General features: G+C 41.6%; 1 protein-coding gene across 1 annotated transcript in view; it reads left to right on the top strand.

The window, feature by feature from the left end:
- LOC116990306 (dual 3',5'-cyclic-AMP and -GMP phosphodiesterase 11A-like) overlaps positions 1 to 23000 on the top strand; it is a 266877-nt gene that overhangs the window by 150241 nt on the left and 93636 nt on the right. The window contains exons 10-12 of the mRNA XM_033047817.1: positions 3607 to 3657; positions 9675 to 9821; positions 17322 to 17429. Coding sequence (XP_032903708.1) covers positions 3607 to 3657; positions 9675 to 9821; positions 17322 to 17429 — 306 coding nt within the window. The remainder of the gene's footprint in view (positions 1 to 3606; positions 3658 to 9674; positions 9822 to 17321; positions 17430 to 23000) is intronic.

Raw genomic sequence — 23000 nt, 5'->3', positions numbered from 1 at the left:
ATTCGCAGCTTAGAATGACAGTCGTGGCCTTTCCCTCGCAATCTTGCAGAGTGACTGACTCACATCCAGTCATCCGGGGTTTTATAGTCCTGCCCCCCTCCCCGGAAGGGGCGTTACCTTCTTCGTGGTGATTGACAGGCGAGATCGTCAGCTGATCTCAAGGTTTTTTAAACACTCATAACTTTTTTCTTTTTTATTGATGGGAAAAATCCTCAGGGCTGGCTCAGCTGGGGCCGACTGTGAGTAAGATGGCCAAATATCACAGTGATACAGCGTTTTTTCTAAAATCAATATACAGCACAGACAGGAAGTGGTCAAGATGAGACTTTTCATTATATATATGTTTTCTTTATGTATATCTTTATATATCTTTTCATTATGTATATATATATATACACACACACACACACACACATGTATGTACATACATATATGTGTGTATACGTGTATCTCTCCATTAAGAAAATAGTCTACACCTTTATAAGCGAGTTCGGTATTCCGAAAAATGCAAAGAATCATGCGATTTGTCAAAGTCACTCGCAATAAACATTCTCACCAACTGTGCTACTGCATGAATACAGACCTGCGTTTCATCCGTAGTCAGGATCGAACCTGGGTCTCCGGCACTGTAAGCACTGTTAATTGGTATTGGCCAATCCCATCATCTCCTGAGTGCCCCATCCCTGTCCCGGGGTGGCCGGAGATGTCCGGGGTGACCTTGGACTGACAGGATACCGGCTCATGCAGTGGTGGCCCAAGCTTACAGCCAGTGCAGGGAGGAAGCGCTAACTACACAGCTCCGGACCATTATCCCGTCAGTCCAGGGCTGTCGGTTAACCCGGCGGGACAAGCAGAGTTGAGCTGGAGTTAGCGCTTCTTCTCCACGCTGGCTGGAAGCCTGGGCCGCCACTGCTACGGTCCGGTGTCCTGTCAGTTCAGGGTCACCCCGGACATCTCCGGCCGCCCCCGGACAGGGATGGGACACTCTGGAGGTCCAGTAGCAATGCAACAGCGCTTGCAGCGCCGGAGACCCAGGTTCGATCCTGACTACGGATGATACGCAGCTCTGTATTCATGCAGCAGCACAGTTGCCGAGAATGTTTATCGCGACTGACCTATGACCTGGGCATGCGCAGTCGGAATACCGAACTCGCTTATTCCTACTACCAAAATGCATGACCACACTTTGCTACACTGTATTCCATCTGCCACTTCTTAGCCCACTCTCCCAACCTTTCCAAGTCCTTCTGCAGAGTCCCTCCTTTCTCTACACTACCTGCCCCTTAACCTATCTTCGTATCGTCCGCAAACCTGGCCACAGAGCTTTCAATTCCCTCATCAAAATGATTGATATACATCGTGAAGAGTAGCAGCCCCAGCACCGACCACTGCGGAACACTGCTAGTCGCTGGCAGCCAGCCAGAAAAAGCCCCCTTTATTCTCACTCTTTGCCTTTTGCCATTCAACCAACTTTCTCTGCATGCTAGCATCTTCCCTCTCATATGATGGATTTCCATCTTCTTTAGCAGCCTCTTGTGAGGCACCTTATCAACGGCCTTCTGAAAATTCAGGTAAACAAAATCCACTGACTCTCCTTTATTTGTCCTGCAATTTACAGGGTCTCGACCCAAAACCTCACCCATTCCTTCTCTCCAGAGATGCTGCCTCATCCGCTGAGTTACTCCTGCATTTTGTGTCTACCTCCGTCAGACACGATCTCCCATTCACAAAACCACGCTGACCGGACTATTTTATCATGTGCTTCTAAGTACCTGTACTTGGAACCCTCATCCATTTTAATGAACTCTAACTAACTCTTAGCAACCGTTGGTCCGGCTAACTGGCCTATGATTTCGGCTCTTTTGCTTCGAGAACCCAGTCACTCTCTCTTCTCTCCTCTCCCATCAGGCAAGCGGTACGGAAGTGTAAAAATGTTTACCTTCAGATTCATGGACAGTTTCTTCCCAGCTGTTATCTGGCAAATGAACCATCCTATCATCTGGAGAGCAGTCCTGAGCTGCTATCTACCTCATTGTAAACCCGGACTATCTATAATCGGATTTTACTGGACTTTATTTTGTGCTAAATGTTATTCCCTTTATCACGAATCTGTAGACTGTAGACGGCTCTATTGTAATCATGTATAGTCTTTGCAATGAATGGTTAGCAAGTTGAAATTTTGCAAACTTGGATCAAAGTCTCTGAAAGTTAGAAGATTGTAATATGATAGATCAAACATTGTAAGACATTTATTAGTTATGACATGGTAAAATGAGAGAATGTCTTCCTGCTGGTTGGTATGTTTAGAACTAGGTTGTATAGCCTAAATATTGGAAACAGCCCTTTCATGAATGGAGTTAAGAAGTACATAAAATGTGTTAATGATTTAGATCAATATAGTGCCGGCAAACAGAAGATAATTTGTTCATTTTAAATTTGGGTTTGAATGATATTTTTGTTAACTGCAAATATATTAAGAAGTAAAGGTCAAAGGTGGACAGAAGACGTGAGGATGTAAGTCAGCCACAATCTTTGTGAATGGTGGAACAGTAAAAAATGTCCCTATGGACAAGGACTAATTTGTGAGAGAGATAGTGCAAGAAAAGGAGATAGGAAAGTGGAAGTTCTAAAAAACCTATTCTGTGTGGTATGCCTATGCTTCTGAAACCATAACGTTGTATCAGGTAAGCATTAGAAAGGGAGAAAAATTAAGGCTTTGTTCTTCAAATAGATACATAAGAAAATGAGGTGTTATTAACATTTTGATACTCACCGAATGCTATAATATTTGTTAGATTGCAGCACTTTCTCCTCATTTAGTACTGCAGCAGAAAGGGTCTGGAGCAGGGTGGACATTCTCTAATTACAGTGGTATAGTTTTAAATGCTCTGGTTTGTCTGTAAGACAATATCTTTGATGCAATCATGAGTCCAATCAGCATTTTTGCATGCAGAGCAAGTTGTTGATTATTTCAGTATGTTGGCCTTTAATGTTTCTGGCTTCTACCAGGATCCTGCCACAATTTTGTCTGAAAATCTTTGAAACCCCCAGGGGGAAAATATGTAATTATCACCCTTGACTCATTAGATAAAGAATGCATAGTAAAATTGTAATTTTACTCTCCCTTGTTCCAAAGTCTGAAGAGGTTTGATTTCAAGTCGTAAATTGATTTATTCGTAGATCTTTGCTGCCCACAGAACTGCTGTGTGTGTCGGCAGTGCCAATGAGGAATGACCAAGCATGAAGAAGGATTTACTCCTCCCTTCTCTGTTCCTCAGAGAGCCTCTATAAAAAAAGAATGTTTTTAATTAGGATATAATAAAAATAGACTGAGTGGAGCTGTTTTTTTTTTCAAACTAAAATTTGAATCTATTAAAATGATACACAGATAAACATTGGGGACATTTTTTTGGTTCTGTATGCTGTAAAATAAATTGCATTGCAGCTGTGGAAAGCAATTTTTAAAACTGCCATTCTTTGCTTTGCTGACTAGATGAATTTGTAATTCAAATGAAAGTAATGCAATAACATGTTTTGATCTCATTTGCCATCTGTTGTACATTCTTATATAATTCAGGTTTGACTTATTTTGGTTTATTCTTTCAGTTGCTGTCCTACCATGCAACCTGTTCAAAAGTAGAGGTTGATCGGCTGAAGGTAAACTGTTTCCTTTGCACATCCCTTGAAATAACCCTACAACAAGTTCCATCGTACCTCCATCGAACCTCTAATAACATCCTCCATTAAATCCGGGAATATGTGCCCCTCTAAAATAAAACCTGTTATAATGAAGATATTAAATCAATACTTGAATGCATGCTATCAGTTTTTTTTTTTTCACTCAATTGTGCTGAACTCTTGTTTAATAATAGATTATCTTGGGAACTTCATTCACAAGATGTTTTATATATCAACATGCGTGACTAGGTTTATAAATTAGTAAACAGGTTGTTGATTATAAATCTGGTAGCCCATGATTAAATGTAATGCATTCACTTGCTGACTCTCTGCTGCCACACATACCAGAGAGTGGTCAGTGTAGATTATTTATTAAAGTAATAAAAACCACTAACAGTGAAAAAAGCAAATGGATGAATTTAAGGCTTGCATTTCCCTATTACACAAAGAGTTACTGCATATTACCTTCCTTGTGCATGATATTGCTATAATGCCGACTTTTTATGCTGCATAATAAAATGTTAAGTATTGTGAGAAATAAATTACTCTAATCACAAAACTGATAAATTATTGCAATAATTTTATGTATAGCTATTTCTCATAAACAAGTTGTATATATTAAGAGCAAATGTTTAGTTATTGGCAATGTCATTTGTGTGAAATATACGTTCAAGAATCGAATAATGCCATTTAATGATATCATCAATTATTTTGGGAGTATTATGGACATCACTTTAAGCACCATTATTATGGTTACGAGAACTCTCAGCACACAAGATACTTTTATAAACCTGTCTCAGTAATCTTAAGCTATATCATGGCCTAATGTTGGAAAAGATGTTGAGTGACATGAAATACCATATCTACGTCCTTTTATGAACTTAACAGCTCAACATTAATGATGCGCACTTTGGAGATAAAATATCAATCAGAATTGAATTTTGAACAGATCTTTAAAGCATAATTTGCCTCTCTAAAAGTAGGCCATTTGGTAATCTAATGGAAATTTTTACTTCTTACTGTCAGTATTATGCCATTCAAAGTGAAGGAAGACTTGTGAGTTTCTAAATCAGTACAATATTCGGGGCTAAGTTTAAAATCCGACTGAGAGAGTAATGGCAAGGGGTTAGAATATTAATGTTAGGTGATTATGGAAAGCACAACATGAATCCAGTCCATACTTTACATCTCTCCTGAATGTCTTCTATTGATTTCAATAGAAAGCATTGTCATTTACTTTGGGCAAAGGCAAAGCAAATCCTGGGAATGAGGATTTATTCCCCCAGTCCTCCAATTTCCACGATGAGTTAGAGAAGGCTGGATGGGTGAACTTAAATTTGAATAAACTACTGTGTGTAGATCTGATCACCCTATTACAGGAAGGATGTGGAGGCTTTGGAGAGGGTGCAGAAGAGGTTTACCAGAATGCTGCCTGGATTAGAGGATATTAGCTATAAGGGGAGGATGGAAAAACTTGAATTGTTTTCTCTGGAGTGTCAGAGGTTGAGGGGAGAAATGATAGAAGCTTATTAAACCATGACAGCCATAGACAGAGAGGGTAGACAGTCGGAACCTTGTTCCCAGGGTGGTAATGTCAAATACTATATGGCATTATTTTAAGGTGAGAGAGGGAAACTTTAAAGGAGATGTGTGGGGCAAGTTGTTTTACACTGATGGTAGAGGCTTGCATGTTCTCCCTGTGCGTGCATTGATTTTTCATGGGTTCTCTGGTTTCCTCCCACATCCTGATGAATTGTAGGTAGGCCGCATGAAAATCGATGGGCACTTGTGAGAACATAGGCCACAGGAAACATATTGGGTATGGGATTGATAGGTTTGCTCTGAGCCAGCATAGATGATGTGCAAATGACCTCAGTCTAATTTGTTATAGGTAATTTCTTCTCACTCTTTCCAGGATAAATCTTCCCGTTCCAAGAGTTCTTTCCCTGGCGACTCTTCCAGTTTTATTGACCCTTGTAACCTTCTCCCTTCCCTGGCAATCTCTTCCATTCCAGTCAATCTTCCCCTACAATTCCTTTTCCCGGATCTCACATCCACATTGTGATCTCTCATTGAAATGTTGCTCTGTTCCAGCCATCACTATTTCCTCATAATCCAAATCTACCCAGCATCTTTTTCCTTGCCTAGAATCTGAAACTGAGCAGCTTCCACACACACAGAACCACACATACAAATATTTGATTGTTAAGGCTGCATACATATGCCCCTTCAAAGGCTGCCAAGTTTAAATTCTATGCAAGCCTTTGACATTGCTAAATGGTGTCACCTTCACATTAACAATGATAGGGAACACTAAAATGAGATTCCTCATTCTGACTTGTTTTGAACTGATGGAAAATAAATTAAATGCTTGTTTGTAAATTGCTCCAGAGCTGAATTCATATCCTGCCCTTTATAAAATAAATACGCTCTTTGTTAGATTAAACTTATCAATAGAATTCCCATTTTTCTTTACTACTGCTGGATGTGGTAAAATAAAACAAGACAAACTCTACTGCATTCTGTTCATAATTATACTTCCTTTCCAAAGATCTATCTTAAAATAGATTATCAATTGATCACTACTCATTCCATAACATTTCCTAAAATATTTTAATTGGTTATTGCTTTTACTGTCATAACTAATATAATCAAGTGTATTGATTGCATTGTGAAATAAACCCGTGCTAAAAAGATAAATCGAACTATGATCATAGTTTATGAACAAAGTATCTTTTCATCCATTTTATTCTGAACAGATACCAATATTAATGAGAACATTTACTTAATGCACTCATGTCTTGCTATCAACTGCATGGTGATAGGAGTGGCATGGTCCACTGTCACATATGAAATTTAGCACTTCCAGAAAGTTTTGATAAAATCCCTCAAAATAACTAAAGTTAAAGTTTCCAAGATATTGATGGAAACTTTTAGGATAGATAGGGAAACGACTTCCACTGATTGAAGAAACAAGCCTTTCAGGAATGAAGTTAAGAAACACTTTCACATCAAGACAATAAGGGCAATCAAAATTTGGAGCTCACATCCTCAAAAGGCATTTGATATCTGGTTGATTTTTAAATCTAAATCTCTGATGATTTTTTGTCAGCAGAGTGTTAAGAATATGGCATCAAGATGGTTAAACATAATTATTTTGCAGATCAGTTTTGACCTAATGGTATGGTGGAACAGTTTCAAGGGACTAAATATCCTCCTCCTGCTTGCACCTTCCACAATGCCTTTAGACGACTAATACCTTCATATCTGTAGGTCATCTGGCTCTTGTGACAGAAATATTAAGCTTAAATGGTTAGTTTTTTTGAAATTCACCAGTGCAATAAGTTATCAGCCAAGTTGGCAGTGGGAATCCTTCATCCCCAGGCACTTTTACTTTAAGTTTGCTTTCATGTCTAATGCATCAACAAGCTTAGGTTACTGCAGGAGAACCATGGCAACTTTCTGGGATTCCTAGTCTAGTTTAGTTTAGTTTAGTTTAGTTTAGTTTCACGTGTACTGAGCTACAGTGAAAAGCTTTTGCCTACACCTTGCAAAAATACATTTTTTATCGTGGTTATATACATGCTACACATTAATGGGTTTGAAGGATAATATTTCTGATAGACAATAGACAATAAGATGCAGGAGTAGGCCATTCAGCCCTTCGAGCCAGCACCGCCATTTACTGTGATCATGGCTGATCATCCACAATCAGTACCCCGTTCCTGCCTTCTCCCCATATCCCTTGACTCTGCTATCTTTAAGAGCTCTGGTTAACTCTCTCTTGAAAGCATCCAGAGAATTGGCCCCCACTTCCTTCTGAGGCGGAGAATTCCACAGACTCACAACTCTCTAGGTGAAAAAGTTTTTCCTCATCCCCGTTCTAAATGGCCTACCCCTTATTCTTAAACTGTGGCCCCTGGTTCTGGACTCCCCCAACATCGGGAACATGGACTCTCCCAACATCAGGAACACTCTGAAGGATCCAAAAGAAAAATAAGTTTTACAATGGTGATGCTTTTCAAAATCCCTTGTAACTTGTGACCATTTAGAATAGACAAAGTCCAAGAGGAGGTTTGAAATGAGTGATTTTACCTGATCATTCTGCAACTTGTACTCAGCAGCAAAACTGCATCTAAGTGCATCTGCTAAAAATGTCCGATACATGCACTACCCTTTTGTTGTTATCTCTCCTGTCCTTTCTCTGTTTCTGTACTTTGTGCTCCTTCCCTCTCTGCAACTCTTTGTGGCTTTCTTTCTCCAACCATTACCTTCTCTGCTCACTTGTTGCTTCCCATTCTGTCTGTTATGCCTTCTATAAAGTACCTTGTGCATATGCTAATTTTAACATCACTCCCACCCAACCACCCACTTGAAGTTAAAATCCCACTCATTCCCTTATGGTTTATGCATGCTGGCCAATAACTATCATATACGTAGGAAAATGCAGTTCCACATGTGATGTTTTTGAACAAAATGCCTACCAATATGATATTGTAAATCTTTCCTGAAACTAAAACATTAAAACTTTTAATATTTTGTTATTAATGTAGTGAGTATGGTATCATCATACGTCATGTCAAAACGTGTTAAACTGTTTACACATCTGCTCTTTTCAATGTTCATACATTAACTCCTTTAACGATGACTTTCTCATTCACAACACACCCATTACCCCATCACCAAAAATGATATAGTGCCCTTTGTGCTTCTTCAAATGTTTTCAATGTCTCTTTTTTGCACTGCATAATTCCTGCTTTAGCTTTTAATAAGAATAATCTGTGTTAAACATGTTCATTAGCAGTGTAGAGAGACCACCAGCAGGTGAAAGATATTATGTCACATGAATTCTATCTTCACACCACCAACTACTTTCCAAAATGGCCAGGAGGAATTGAACTCACACTTGATCAGATACTCCATCAGCAATCAGCAGAGACTCTTAAACCCCTGTCCCACGGTACGAGTTTATTCCACGAGTTCTCCCGAGTTTGCCCTGAATCGAACTCTGAGATTTACGGTAATGGCCACTCGTCGGTACTCAGGGCTCTCGTGGACATTTTTCATCATGTTGAAAAATCTTCACGAGTCTTCCCTGTGCTTACCTGCCATTAGCGAGTCTTCCCGTGTACCTGCCGCTAGCGCTAAGAGACGTCCCCGAGCTCCGACATACCCGCTACGTTCATTCACCGTGCTTACCACGAGTTTGATTTTCTTTAAACTCGGGAGAGCTCTTGGAATGAACTCGTACCGTGGGACAGGGCTTTTACTCATGCGTAAAACAGACTTGTTTTCTTTGCAAATGTAAGTAAGGGATGTGATGTTTGCTGGAGTTCCTCACTTTTTCTGAGATCCTCCCTGCCTCCCTCCATTCCTTTGGAGATGTTCACTCCCATCCAGAGCCCCATGCAATTCCCCGAACCCTATTGCTCACTGAAGATCTGCGTTTTCCATACACTCCGCTGATCTCCCTAGCTCTGGGCTATCCCATGACTCCTGTTACTCATCTGAATCCCATCACTTACCCAAGCTCCATGCAATCGTCCAAGCCCCCTTATTTCCTAAACTCCATCACTCCATTATTCAGACCCAGTAATCCTGCGAACCCTATACACTCCCTAAAGCTCATAACTCATCCTAACTCCATGTGATTCTCCAAATCCATCGATCTCCAAAGTCCTGAACCACTTACTCACTTGCCCCAAGGAGATTAATTCAAAGTGTCCTGGGAATAGTATAAATGTCCTTCTTGTGCCTCCTCCCATGAATGCCTTGGCCATCACATGATGGATAAGATTCAAGGAATCCTCAAACCTCACCATTGGAAGCAGGGTAGGTTGAAGATGTTCTTGACCTCATCAGAATTAATGCTGTGATGAGGAACGAACGTTCTACTGGATTTAGCATATATGATGCACCACTTGTCAGTGAGAATTGGTTGAAAGGATTTTTATCTCTTTTTTACTGCTCTTTAACAGCTCTTTACTTTTCTCCAGGCTGCCAAACTTCCAACAGTGAATGAGCTGGGAATTGCTCATTTTTCCTTCAATGATTTTTCTCTTGATAACGATGGGATGATCACAGCCTCGCTACGAATGTTCATGGAACTGGGGATCGTGCAGAAATTCAAAGTCGATTATGAGGTAGGAAGAAAATGTGGGGCAGACTTTAAAGAACGGATAAAGGAAATCTGAAACGGAAGCAGAAAATGCTGGAGATACTCAGACGACGAGGCAGCGTCAATGGAGAGAGAAATGGTCAATGGTGCTTCATTGGATATTGTTCATTCTGCCCTTTTAGAAGGGTCTCGACCCGAAACGTCACTCATTCCTTCTCTCCAGAGATGCTGATTATTTTGCTGAGTTACTCCAGCATTTAGTGTCCATCTTCAGGTAATACATTATACACTCAACTGATTCACCAAGGCAGAAGAGGTAGGCAGCTTTTTTGCTGGTTATCGTGATAAAGTTGCTGTAAGTTTTAGCGATTTCGTTGTGCAGAATTCCCTTGGACAAGCTAAATTTGATTGGGAACATGTAGCTTGTGAAACAATGGTTTTCTAAAGAGCCATATATGATCCTTGCTCAGGCTAGGTTTTGAATGGCTCAATTGAATGAAATGCTCAAAAGGTTCTCTCCTGCATTGTTGCAGCAACAATTGGCAGTGAAAACCCAGGTGTCTCTCGACAGCATGAGCCAGGGAGCTGAAATGAGTGCAGATTATCAAGAGTTGCTTTTGCCTTCTCTCTAGTAGCCAACTCAATGTATCAATTTGTAGGAAGAACTGCAGATGCTGGTTTAAATTGAAGGTAGACACAAAATGCTGAAGTAACTCCATATTAACGGGACGGAGGTGGAACGTGTTTCCAGCTTCAGGTTTCTGGGGGTCAACATCTCTGATGACTTCTCTCGGACCCACAATACCTCAACACTGATCAAGAAGGCTCACCAGCGTCTCTTCTTCCTGAGGAGACTAAAGAAGGTCCATTTGTCTCCTCAGATTCTGGTGAACTTCTACCGCTGTGCATTCGAGGGCATCCTTACCAACTGTATCACAGTATGGTATGGCAACTGCTCTGTCTCTGACCAGAAAGCACTGCAGAGGGTGGTGAAAATTGCCCAACGCATCACCGGTTCCTCACTCCCCTCCATTGAGTCTGTCCAGAGCAAGCGATGTCTGCGAAGGGCGCTCAGCATCGTCAAGGACTGCTCTCACCCCAGCCACAGTCTGTTTACCCTCCTCCAATCTGGGAGGCGCTACAGGTCTCTCTGTTGCCGGACCAACAGGTTGAGGAACAGCTTCTTCCCTGCGGCTGTTACACAACTTAACTCTGCACCTTGGTGATTGCCAGTCATCCCCCCCCCCCCCCCCCCCCCCACCCCCGGACACTCCTTCCCCCAGTGACTGATCTGCCCCCCCCCCCCCCCCCGGACACTCCTTCCCCCAGTGACTGATCTGCCCCCCCCCCCGTAAATTGCACTTCTGCTACTGTATGTACATATATATATTTACTGTTCCATTATTCTGTGTTCGCACTTCTGGGTGAGATGCTAACTGCATTTCGTTGTCTCTGTACTTGTACACTACACAATGACAATAAAGTTTGAATCTGAATCTGAATCTGAATCTAACTCAGCAGGCCAGGTAGCATCTCTGGAGAGAAAGAATGGGTGAAGAAGGGTCTTGACCCGAAACGTCACCCATTCCTTCTCTCCAGAGATGCTGCCTGTCTCGCTGAGTTACTCCAGCATTTTGTGTCTACCTCCAATTTCCAGTGTTGCTTGTTCATGGGAGAATTATGTGTAGAATAATGTGAATTATGAAACGCAGTTAATATGACAAGCAGAAAATGTCTTTAAAAATGCTACTGAGCAACAACGATACTATGATTGCTCTTGCCTCCTGGAAAACTCTGTCCTTCATTTTCACCCCATTATTTTGACACCAACAAAACCTTGTGGAAGGTTGTTTTAAATTAATGACCTAGCAAGTTAGGGCACTGACTTTTTCATCGACAGGCTAGTTAAAAATATAGAATGGTTCTTAACCATCTATGACAAAAATATCAAGGGGTGATATTGCAAAAATCAGCAGGGCCTAATCTGGAGCTCGGATGCTCAAAGTTGCCGCTATTTTACTGCACTAAATTCCATGGTATTTGTGTTTCCTGCCAACTTCAGGCTGGATGGTCAGACTCCAGTGAACTGAATCAAACATGGAAATTATTTTCTGCTGCTGTTATAGGCTGGGATGAACAGGAGTGGTGCCCATGGTCCTTGAAAATCTTTATTGCTGTCAACTGACTACTTACCTGTCCTATAATCCAGAGTCAGAACCCCCCTCCTCCCCTTCTCCTTATCCCAATATGGGTCTGCTCACCCCCCTTCCATCCCCACTGCAGTCTAGCTGCAGCTTTCCATTGCTAGTTTTCTTGTCACACTAGGGTAAGATAAGGTTCAGCATGGCAGGATCTGGGGATTTCCAGCTTAACCACTCCTGCCCTCTCCCCCCTGATCTGTAAATAGGAGGTTTGTTTCCACTCTCTCAGCGGGAAGGAGATCCTACTGAAGGTCAGATAAAATAAAAACCTGACCTGCACACAAGCCATTCCAATCTGATCAGAGCTGGTGCTAATAATTTATATGATACTAGAACCTGGGACACACAGTTGAATCCTTTTGGATTCAGGTCAGGTAGCCGGGCTGTCAGTAACTTGAGCTGAGATACGACTGCACTTAAAATCATGACATGAAAGGATAGGAAATTAGTATTTAACTGGTTAGGTGAAAATCTCTATAACCTAGGATAAAAGGAACAGGAAAGAGGGAGCTTGTTCACTTCTCCATCGGACACACTGATTTAGTTGCTGTATTCTCCTTTTGCATCTATGTAGAATCTGTTCCATGTGCCATATGAAGAAAGACTGGATAGACTCGGCTTGTACTCGCTAGAATTTAGAAGATTGAGGGGGAATCTTATAGAAACTTACAAAATTCTTAAGGGATTGGACAGGCTGGATGCAGGAAGATTGTTCCCGATGTTGGGGAAGTCCAGAACAAGGGGTCACAGTTTAAGGATAAGGGGGAAATCTTTTAGGACCGAGATGAGGAAAACATTTTTCACACAGAGAGTGGTGAATCTCTGGAATTCTCTGCCACAGAAGGTAGTTGAGGCCAGTTCATTGGCTATATTGAAGAGGGAGTTAGATGTGGCCCTTGTGGCTAAAGGGATCAGGGGGTATGGAGAGAAGGCAGGTACAGGATACTGAGTTGGATGATCAGCCATGATCATATTGAATGGCGGTGCAGGCTCGAAGGGCCGAATGGCCTACTCCTGCACCTATTTTCTATGTTTCTATGTGCCCCCCCCCCCTCCCCCACTACCTGTTCATCTTATCTTCCATTTGGTTTCTGTCCAGAACCTCTTCTTCTCACCTCCAACTTAACCTTCCTACATTGGCACTGATTTTACACTGACGCACTGACAGTTTTTCTGAATATCTATTGAGCCTTTTGAATAAGTGAAAAAAATCTGTCTATACCTGTGACATAAAGTTTTCCGCCTATCGTCTCCAGCTGGTGCTGGCACAGACCAGGACTATTCTCAGAGCCTTAACTCATTACTTGTGAGTTGTTCAGAAAATGTGTTGCTGCACTGAACTGTTGTCCAAGTTGTACAATTGCTTTAACAAAAACAGAAAATGTTGAAAATGCTCAGCCGGTTAGGCAATGATTCAGAGAAGGGAAATAATTAATGTTTCTGGTTGACGATTCTTCATCAGAACTGGCTACGTGACAAAAGGAGCTTGTTAAACTACAGGGGGCTTAAGTGACCTGAAACGTTATCTCTGTTTCTCTTTCCACAGATGAGGCCTGTGGAATTTCCAGCATTTTCTGTTTTTATTTTACATTTCCCTCTATGATTTGTACAATGAACAATGGCTGTGCCACATTTCAGAATTTACAATAATGTAAAGAATGAAGAGAAAATATGTGGCATTCTATTTGGTAAATAAATATTAACACATACTTTGCTATTCTATTAAAATCAATTTTACAATCTAACTGCAAATTGCATTCTGCAAAATATTATACGTAATTTGACTAAGAGTGGCATTTATGAAACTGTTTCCCTGCTTTTTAACTCTGGCAGAAACCTACTTTCAGAATTTTTGATAAATTTACACAGGATGTGATTATGGATCTAGATTTCATGTGACTGAAACATATTTATCACCTATAAATGCTGGAATTATGTAAGTTCATTTCTGATTAAAAGTTCTGTTGGTTTTGATTAATAGGTGATTGATGGTCGGCGTGGGCCGAACAGCCTGTTTCTAACCTATATCTTTTAATCAATCAATTAAAAAATTCCCTTAGTACTTAAATGCCAAAAAATCAGGAGATGCTCATTTCATGTCTAAGAGATATGTCATGTGTAGCTTGTACCGGATGATATCCCAGGTGAAGAGGACTTTACTTAATAAGCAGATAATCCTGCACCTCAGTAACGAGTGCAAGAGAGACTCTTATGTCCAATGGTGTCAGAAGTTATTCTCTTCCATTGTATATAAAACTAATTCATTGTTTGAATTATGGTTGTTTCTCTTTCATTTCAGATACCTGTGAGGGACATAAACAAGAGTATCCAGCTATTTTGTTTGCCTGCACATATATCATGTCACTGCTACTTTTGGCTTGTGAATATTAGCTCTGATATTTGGTTCACTGGATAGTGAAGCAACTACAGCAGATCTAATATTTTTTTTAAATCAAAAAGCTCTTACCAAGAGGCTTGAGGCCCAGAGGCTTGTTAAACCACCTCATCGTAATTACACTATTTACATGGCTACACATTCCAAATTGGACTATAAAGCCAGGTATAAATCCACTTTTAAAGGGCCTGTCCCAGTTAAGCGACTTTTCAGCGGACTGCCTGCGACCTTCAAGCTCGAGGCACTCGCTGGAAAAACCGCCAACTGGAACGGCGACCATCAGACGGAACACACACACACACACACGCACGCACGCATGCATGCACGCACACACACACACGCACGCACACACACACACACACACACAAACACATCGCAAAGGCGGAGGCCAGGGAAAGCGGGGGAGCACTGTCTGAAATTCACTCGGTGCAAAGCCACGGTGATACAAACACACACCGCGATGAACAGGAAGGTTAAAGACAGCTAGCACAGTGTATGGTAAGTCCTTTAAAAGAGCGGAGGAGGGGTGGGGAGGGGAGAAGGGGGGGAGAAGGAGTGGAGACACTTTTAAGAAGCCAGACAACCTTTAATAAGCCAGAGATACACAGCTGTGAAGTTTAGCGGGCATTTAACATTACCGGACGGTTTTCTTTGGTTCTGAAAACTCGTGCTTACGTTTTATTTCCCCAATGAGCCAATGAACATGCTCAGTCTGCAAATGAGATTAACTAAAGCTACCTATGGCTACCTCGACTACCTACAATGACATGGTGACCCCACTACCACTGCACCTATAACTACAAAAGTATTGATTTTCTCCATGGCGAAACATGTTGAAAAATTTGCTGCGACTATACTGAGGCCGCGACTAGTTCCCAGAATGTGGGAACTGCTCTCGACCATGAACGAGACTCACCAGAGACCACCAGCGAACGTGTGGCGATCATGAGGCGAGCACAGAGTCTCCTGCACTCGCCTAAAAAATAGCCTAAGTGGGACTGGCCCTTAAGTATTTTTATACGACATAATGCTTTTGGCTGAGATCTTTTTGTTTTGCAGGGCACTTTTTTCTTTGTAGAGCTTATAAGGCCACTTCGCCTTAAGTTAATGTGTTGTGGTTCAGAATTCTTAAACAGATAAAAAATCAGTGATCAAGCAGTACAATCTGTATTTCGCCAGGCGGGTGAATTAAAACTCTTAACAGTATGCAGATTACAGACTATAGAGAGTTCTCATCCCCACACAAAGGGACAATGATTTCAGCACATGTATTATACCCCTCCACTCGACAATACATTATCTATAAAAGTTTAGTACAGCCTCTTGCTTCTTAAGATTGATAAATCCTTAAGATTGACAGCATCAGAAGATTGACAGGTTCTTCTGACAGAGGAAGGGTTAGCCATATATGGTTATATGTGAAGGTTATATTTCTGCAGAACAAACATTTTGTTTTTTTCTACTTATGATGCACGTCATAATCTTGTGAAATAAGGGTTAGTCTGAATTCTCTCCTATGTTTACATTGTAGAAGAGACATTCATTAAGTTGTGCTTGTTATCTCGCTTATGTTATTGGAAAGAGGAACATCGACAGTCTGCTGACATTGTTAATGTACTGAGAGCAAGGATTAGTGCTTTTTTGCTAGCTTAGCAATTTAATAGAAGATGGTGAAAGCCTGTCTTAGTTTCAGCGGAATCCATTTTGTATCTTTAAATCATGATTAACTTCCACAGATGCCTTGATGAATTCTTGCTCATTTTCACAGGATGATAGTGATAGGTTTTGATACTGTAGATCTCCAGCAAACTGCCTTTCTTTGAAATGTAATCATCGCAAAACTAAATCCTTGACACTTTTCTCTGACATTGAAGTTGTCAGTCTTGGATCACTTCTGAACCAGAGGGCTTGAATTTGTGTTCAATTCCAAATTGTTCAGTGCATAAAGTTCATGCCGTCTTAAAGAAGTGTTACATTACTGTCCTTGAGATCAAACCTTTTTATTTTAGTGAAAGACCTGGATAGAGTGGATGTGGTGAGGATGTTTCCACTCGTGGGAGAGAGCTGGACCAGAGGTCATAATCTCAGAATTAAAGGACGTTCGTTTAGGAAGGAGATGAGGAAGAATTTATTTTGTCAGAGGGTGGTGAATCTGTGGAATTCATTGCTACAGTTGTGCAGACAGTCAATGGACATTCTTGATTAGTATGGGTGTCAGAGGTTATGGGGAGAAGGCAGGAGAATGAGGTTAAGAGGGAAAGATAGATCAACCATGATTGAATAGCGGAGTAGACTTGATGGGCCGAATGGCCTAATTCTGCTCCTATTACTTATGAACATTAATTTTCTATATGAATTCTTATCAGCTGCAGCTGGCCAAGATAAATGGAAACTCTATACAAATGAGGCCTGGTGTGGTTAAAGAGACTCAGCCCTTCATTTTGCTGAAGGTTATGAACATCTCAACATTTGTTTGTTACACTCCATTTCCGTGGTCTCCTGTTAAAAATGGAACTGCTCTTCTTCACTTTCTAGGTGAAACGATAACTTTCCACGAACTTACAAATTTGTGCATTTAATCTTCTCACATGAATTACTCTGCCTTCCAATTTAACAATATTTTTAACTCGATTATTTGATTTCACAGCTATTCCACAACAAACCTGCCTTATCATACCACTATAAGTTGGTGATTATTTTCAAACAGTGCTTGCGGTGAGAAATAGAAATTGTCATTTTTAATTACTTTAAAAAAATTAAACAAAAGGAAATAGACTCTTACTTCATCTGTGATCAAAATTCAAAATTTTCCTCCAAGCTACAGATTGTACACAAAATCAATACTTTAAAAATAAACCAAATCTGTCTTGGTTATATATTAACTGTCATCAGAACTAGCTAATGCATACAAATTTTTGTGATGTTGCAGGTTTTGTGTCGCTGGCTGCTTACCGTGAGAAAAAATTACCGTGCAGTTCCATACCACAACTGGCGTCATGCATTTAATGTTGCACAGTGCATGTTTGCAATGATTACGGTAAGTCCGATCTTGTTAGACAGATATAAAGACTATGGATGTAAATTACAGCATGAAATAGGTGACACCGGTAAATGAAGATATGATTAAGAGGGAAATCCTTTATCACAGTATCTCGGGCTCCAATTGATTCCATTATGTTACAATAAGTACTCATAAGTTTTGTTTGATACAGGCAGTTTGATAAATTGCATGATTTCATTTCCACAGGGATGTCTTAATTAGCTGGGTGAGTTATAATTGCTAACTGTTATATTAATTTTATGACCTGGATTATTTCAAAATTTGCTGCTGTAACTCAATTAATAATTTGATATGCCAAATAAATAATGGATACTATGGGCAACATCAGTTTAGTAATTTGGAGTAAGGAAACCTTTCCAAAATTAGATAAAGAAATACAGTTATACACCGTGGCAAATTTTTCCATGAATGAGTTTTGTTGCAGTTTAAGGGGAAGTCTTTTAGGACAGAGATGAGAAAAACATTTTTCACACAGAGAGTGGTGAATCTCTGGAATTCTCTGCCACAGAAGGTAGTTGAGGCCAGTTCATTGGCTATATTTAAGAGGGAATTAGATGTGCCCCTTGTGGCTACAGGGACCAGGGGGTATGGAGAGAAGGCAGATACAGGATACTGAGTTGGATGACCAGCCATGATCATATTGAATGGCGGTGCATGCTCGAAGGGCCGAATGGCCTACTCCTGCACCTATTTTCTATGTTTCTATGTTTCTATGTTGCCCATTTTGGAAGATATTTTCTATTTTAACCAGTCTTTTTCTCAATTACCCAAAACATTATTTTATAATCTTACTACCTATCTATCTATTTACCCATCCATTGTATTTTTCATAATGTCTCTGATTCATGACAAACATTGCTAACACAAACCCTGGATGTTTAACACTATTACCATTGCTCAGTCTCCCAGGATTTGGGTCAACATTTATGAAAAGCATAATCTACTAAAGCTAGTTTGAGCCTATGTATCCTGCCATGAGTGATTTATCTCAGGGAACTACAATGCATTCCACCATATATAAGGCAATAATCCGGAGCTTAAATAAATACCTATCTGGACATTTTCAACTTAAATAACACTCAAGATGCTCAACACGTTTGTCGTAAGGAAGGCAAACGTAGTGTTAACATTTATTTCAAGAGGACCAGAATACAAAACCAGCGATGTAATGCTGAGGGTGATCAGTGAAAGACATAGGTTAGAAACAGTCTGTTCAGCCCACTGAGGCTGAATAAGGTGCTGATCAGGCCGCATTTGGTGTATTGTGAGCAGTTTTGGGCACCGTATCTAAGGAAGGATGTGCTGGAAAGAAAGTCCAAAGGAGGTTTACAAGAATGATCCCAGGAATGAGTGGGTTAATGTTTGATGAGCGTTTGATTGTGCTGGGCCTGTATTTGCTGGAGTTAAGAAGGATGAGAGGGTACCTCAGTGAAACTTACTGAATAGTGAAAGGCTTTTATAGAGTGGATGTAGAGAGGATGGTTTCCACTAACATAGAAACTAGGTGCAGGAGGAGGCCATTTGGCCCTTCGAGCCAGTACCACCATTCATTGTGATCATGGCTGATCATCCCCTATCAATAACCCGTGCCTGCCTTCTCCCCATATCCCTTGACTCCACTAGCCACCAGAGCTCTATCTAACTCTCTCTTAAATCCATCCAGTGACTTTGTCTCCACTGCCCTCTGTGTCAGGAAATTCCATAATTTCACAACTGGATGAAAACGTTTTTTCTCACCTCAGTCTTAAATGAACTCCCCTTTATTCTAAGACTATGGCCTCTGGTTCTGGACTCGCTCAACATTGGGAACATTTTTTCTGCATCTAGCTTGTCCAGTTCTTTTATAATTTTATATGTTTCTATAAGATCCTTCTAAACTCCAGTGAATACAAGCCTAGTCTTTTCAATCTTTCCTCATATGACAGTCCCGCCATCCCAGGGATCAATCTCGTGAACCTGCGCTGCACTGCTTCAATCACAAGGATGTCCTTCCTCAAATTAGGAGACCAAAACTGTACACAATACTCCAGATGTGGTCTCACCAGAGCCCTATACAACTGCAGAAGAACCTCTCTACTCCTATACTGAAATCCTCTTGTTATGAAGGCCAACATTCCATTAGCTTTCTTCACTGCCTGCTGTACCTGCACGCCAACTTTCAGTGACCGGTGTACAAGAACACCCAGGTCTCGCTTCACCTCCCCCTTACCTGACCTAACCCCATTGAGATAATAATCTGCCCCCTTGTTTTTGCTGCCAAAGTGGATAACCTCACATTTATCTATATTATACTGCATCTGCCACGCATCTGCCCACTCACTCAACCTGTCCAGGTCACCCTGCAACCTCCTAACATCCTCTTCACAGTTCACACTGCCACCCAGCTTTGTGTCACCCGCAAACTTGCTAGTGTTGCTCCTAATTCGCTCTTCCAAATCATTAATATATATGGTAAACAGTTGCGGCCCCAACACCGAGCCTTGCAGCACTCCACTCGCCACTGCCTGCCATTCTGAAATAGACCCGTTCACTCCTACTCTTTGCTTCCAGTCTGCCAACCAATTTTCTATCCATGTCAACACCCTAACCCCAATACCATGTGCTCTAATTTTAGTCACCAGTCTCCCATGCGGGACCTTATCAAAGGCTTTCTGAAAATCTAGATACACTACATCCACTGGCACCCCTTCATCCATTTTACTTGTCACATCCTCAAAAAATTCCAGAAGATTAGTCAAGCATGAGTTCCCTTTCATAAATCCATGTTGACTTGGACTAATCCTTTCACTGCTATCCAAATGCCCCATTATTACCTCTTTAATAATTGACTCCAGCATCTTTCCCACCACCGAAGTCAGGCTAACTGGTCTGTAATTCCCCGTTTTCTTGAAAAGTGGGATAACATTAGATATGCTGCAATCCACAGGAACTGATCCTGAATCTATTGAACATTGTAAAATTATCACCAATGCATCCACCATTTCTAGAGCCACCTCCCTGAGGACCCTGGGATGCAGACCATCAGGCCCAGGGGATTTATCATCCTTCAATCCCATTAGCCTACCCAATACTATTTCTCACCTAATGAAAATTTCTTTCAGTTCCTCTACACCCTTAGATCCTCTGTCCTCCAGTACATCTGGGAGATTGTTTGTGTCTTCCTTAGTGAAGACAGATCCAAAGTACCTATTCAACTCTTCTGTCATTTCCTTGTTGCCCATAATAATTTCACCCGTGTCTGCCTTCAAGGGACCCACATTTGACTTTGCTACTCTTTTTCCCTTAACATATCTAAAGAAGCTTTTACTGTCCTTCTTTATATTCCTGGCCAGCTTCCCTTCGTACTTCATATTTTCAGCCCGTATTGCCCGTTTTGTTTCCTTCTGTTGTCCTATGAAAGTTTCCCAATCCTCTGGCTTCAGGCTACTCTTTGCTGTGTTATACATATTTTCTTTTAGTTTTATTCTATCCCTAACTTTCCTTGTCAGGCACATTGCCTCCAACTCCCCTTAGAATCTTTCTTCCTTTTTGGAATGAAATGATCCTGCGTCTCCCAGATTATGCCCAGAAATTCCTGCCATTGCTGTTCCACCGTCGTTCCTGCTAGGAATTCCACCGTTATTCCCACCATCATTCCACTAGTGGGAGAGTCTAGGAACAGAGATCATAGCCTCAGAATTTAGGAAGGAGATGATGAGGAATTTCTTTAGTCAGAGGGTGGTGAATCTGTGGAAGGCCAATTCGATGGATATTTTTAAGGCAGAGATACTTGATTGGTATGTGTGTCAGGGGTTATGGGGGGAAGGCAGGAGAATGGGGTTGGGAGAGAGAGATGGATCGGCCATGATTGAATGGTGGAGTAGACATGATGGGCCAAATGGCCAAATTCTGCTCCTCATGACATTAATGACCAAGCACTCCACTTAACTGACACCTTATTTACTGCCCTAAACATTCCTTCTGCAGCATGGTTGCAAAGCATACCATCCTCAAAATGCTGCTGTTATTGGGATGATCAGGAATAGTGCCCATGGTCTTCTGAAAATCTTAACCCCTTGACCACAGCCCTTCCATTCCACTGCAGTCTCGCTGCAGCTTTCCATTGCTAGTTTTCTTGCCACACTAGGGTAAAATGAGGTTCAGCATGGCAAGATCTGAGGATTTCCAGCCTTACCACTCCTGCCCTCTGCTCTGTAAATGGGGGGTTAAGGGGCTGTCCCACTGCGGCGACCTAATCCGCAAGTTCAGAAGAGTGTCTTCGACCTTCAAGCTCTGGAAAACCTCGAGCTGGATCGACCGTCAGCGATGAAACCGCGAGCTGGATTGACCGACCGCACACATGCAGACACACACACACACACATACACACACGCACGCACGCACGCACGCACACATACACACACACACACACGCACGCACGCACGCACGCACTCACGCACACACACACACACACACACACACACACACACACACACACACACACACACACACAGCGGGGGAGCGCTGTCTGAAATTCACACCCACGATGAAGAGGAAGGTAAAAGACAGCTGCAGAGTGTACGGTAAGACCTTTAGAGAGCGTGGGGGGAGGGGGGGGGGGGAGAGAAGGGGAGAGAAGGAGTGGAGACACTGTTAAGAAGCCAGACAACTTATAATAAAGTTTAGCGGGTATTTTACATTACCGGTCGGTTTTCCTTGGTCCTGAAAACTCCAATGAGCTCCAAGGAGATTGCCTACGGCTGCCCTCGACTGCCTGTAACCAGATAGCGACCCCACCACTGCACTATGAGTTCAAAAGAACAACGCCGACCAATTTTTACTAGCGGTAAATTTTTCAACATGCTGAAAAAATTTTCGCGACCTAGCTGAGGCTGCGATTATGCGGGAACTTTCCTCGAGCATGAAGGAGAGTTCCAGTGACCTCATAGGACCTCCTAGGACCACGTGTCGACCATGCTGCGAGTTTGAGTCGACGGCAAACTCTTCTAAACTCGCTGATCAGGTCGCCGCAGTGGGACAGCCCCTTTAGTTTCCACTCTCTCAGCGGGAAGAAGATCCTACTGGAGGTCAGATAAAATAAAAACCTGACCTGGACATGCCCCATTCCAATCTGATCAGAGCTGGTGATATTAGTTTTTATGATACTAGAACCTGGGACATACAGTTGAATCCTTTCGGATTCAGGTCTGGTAACGGGCCTGTCAGTAACTTGAGCTGAGATACGACTGCACTTAAAATGACAACCATACCTACAAAAGCTAGTTAGCGGCTGGGTATTCTGCAATGAGTGATTTATCTGGGTACTACAATCCATTCCAACATCTATTAGGCACTAATCAGGAGCTTGAATAAATGCCTATATATACATACAAATACCTAAATATGTATAAAATCATGAGAAGAACAGATCAGGTAGAGTCACTTGCTAAGAGCAGGTGAATCAAAGACCAGAGGACATAGGTTTAAGGTGAAGGGGAAAAGGTTTAATATGAGGTGTAACCTTTTCACACAAAGGGTGGTGGGTGTATGGAACGAGTTGCCGGAGGA

Source organism: Amblyraja radiata, chromosome 2 (assembly GCF_010909765.2).
Source record: "Amblyraja radiata isolate CabotCenter1 chromosome 2, sAmbRad1.1.pri, whole genome shotgun sequence".
Lineage (NCBI taxonomy): Eukaryota > Metazoa > Chordata > Chondrichthyes > Rajiformes > Rajidae > Amblyraja > Amblyraja radiata.
Note: the sequence above shows the minus strand (reverse complement) of the source record. Positions and strands in the feature narration are given on the sequence as shown.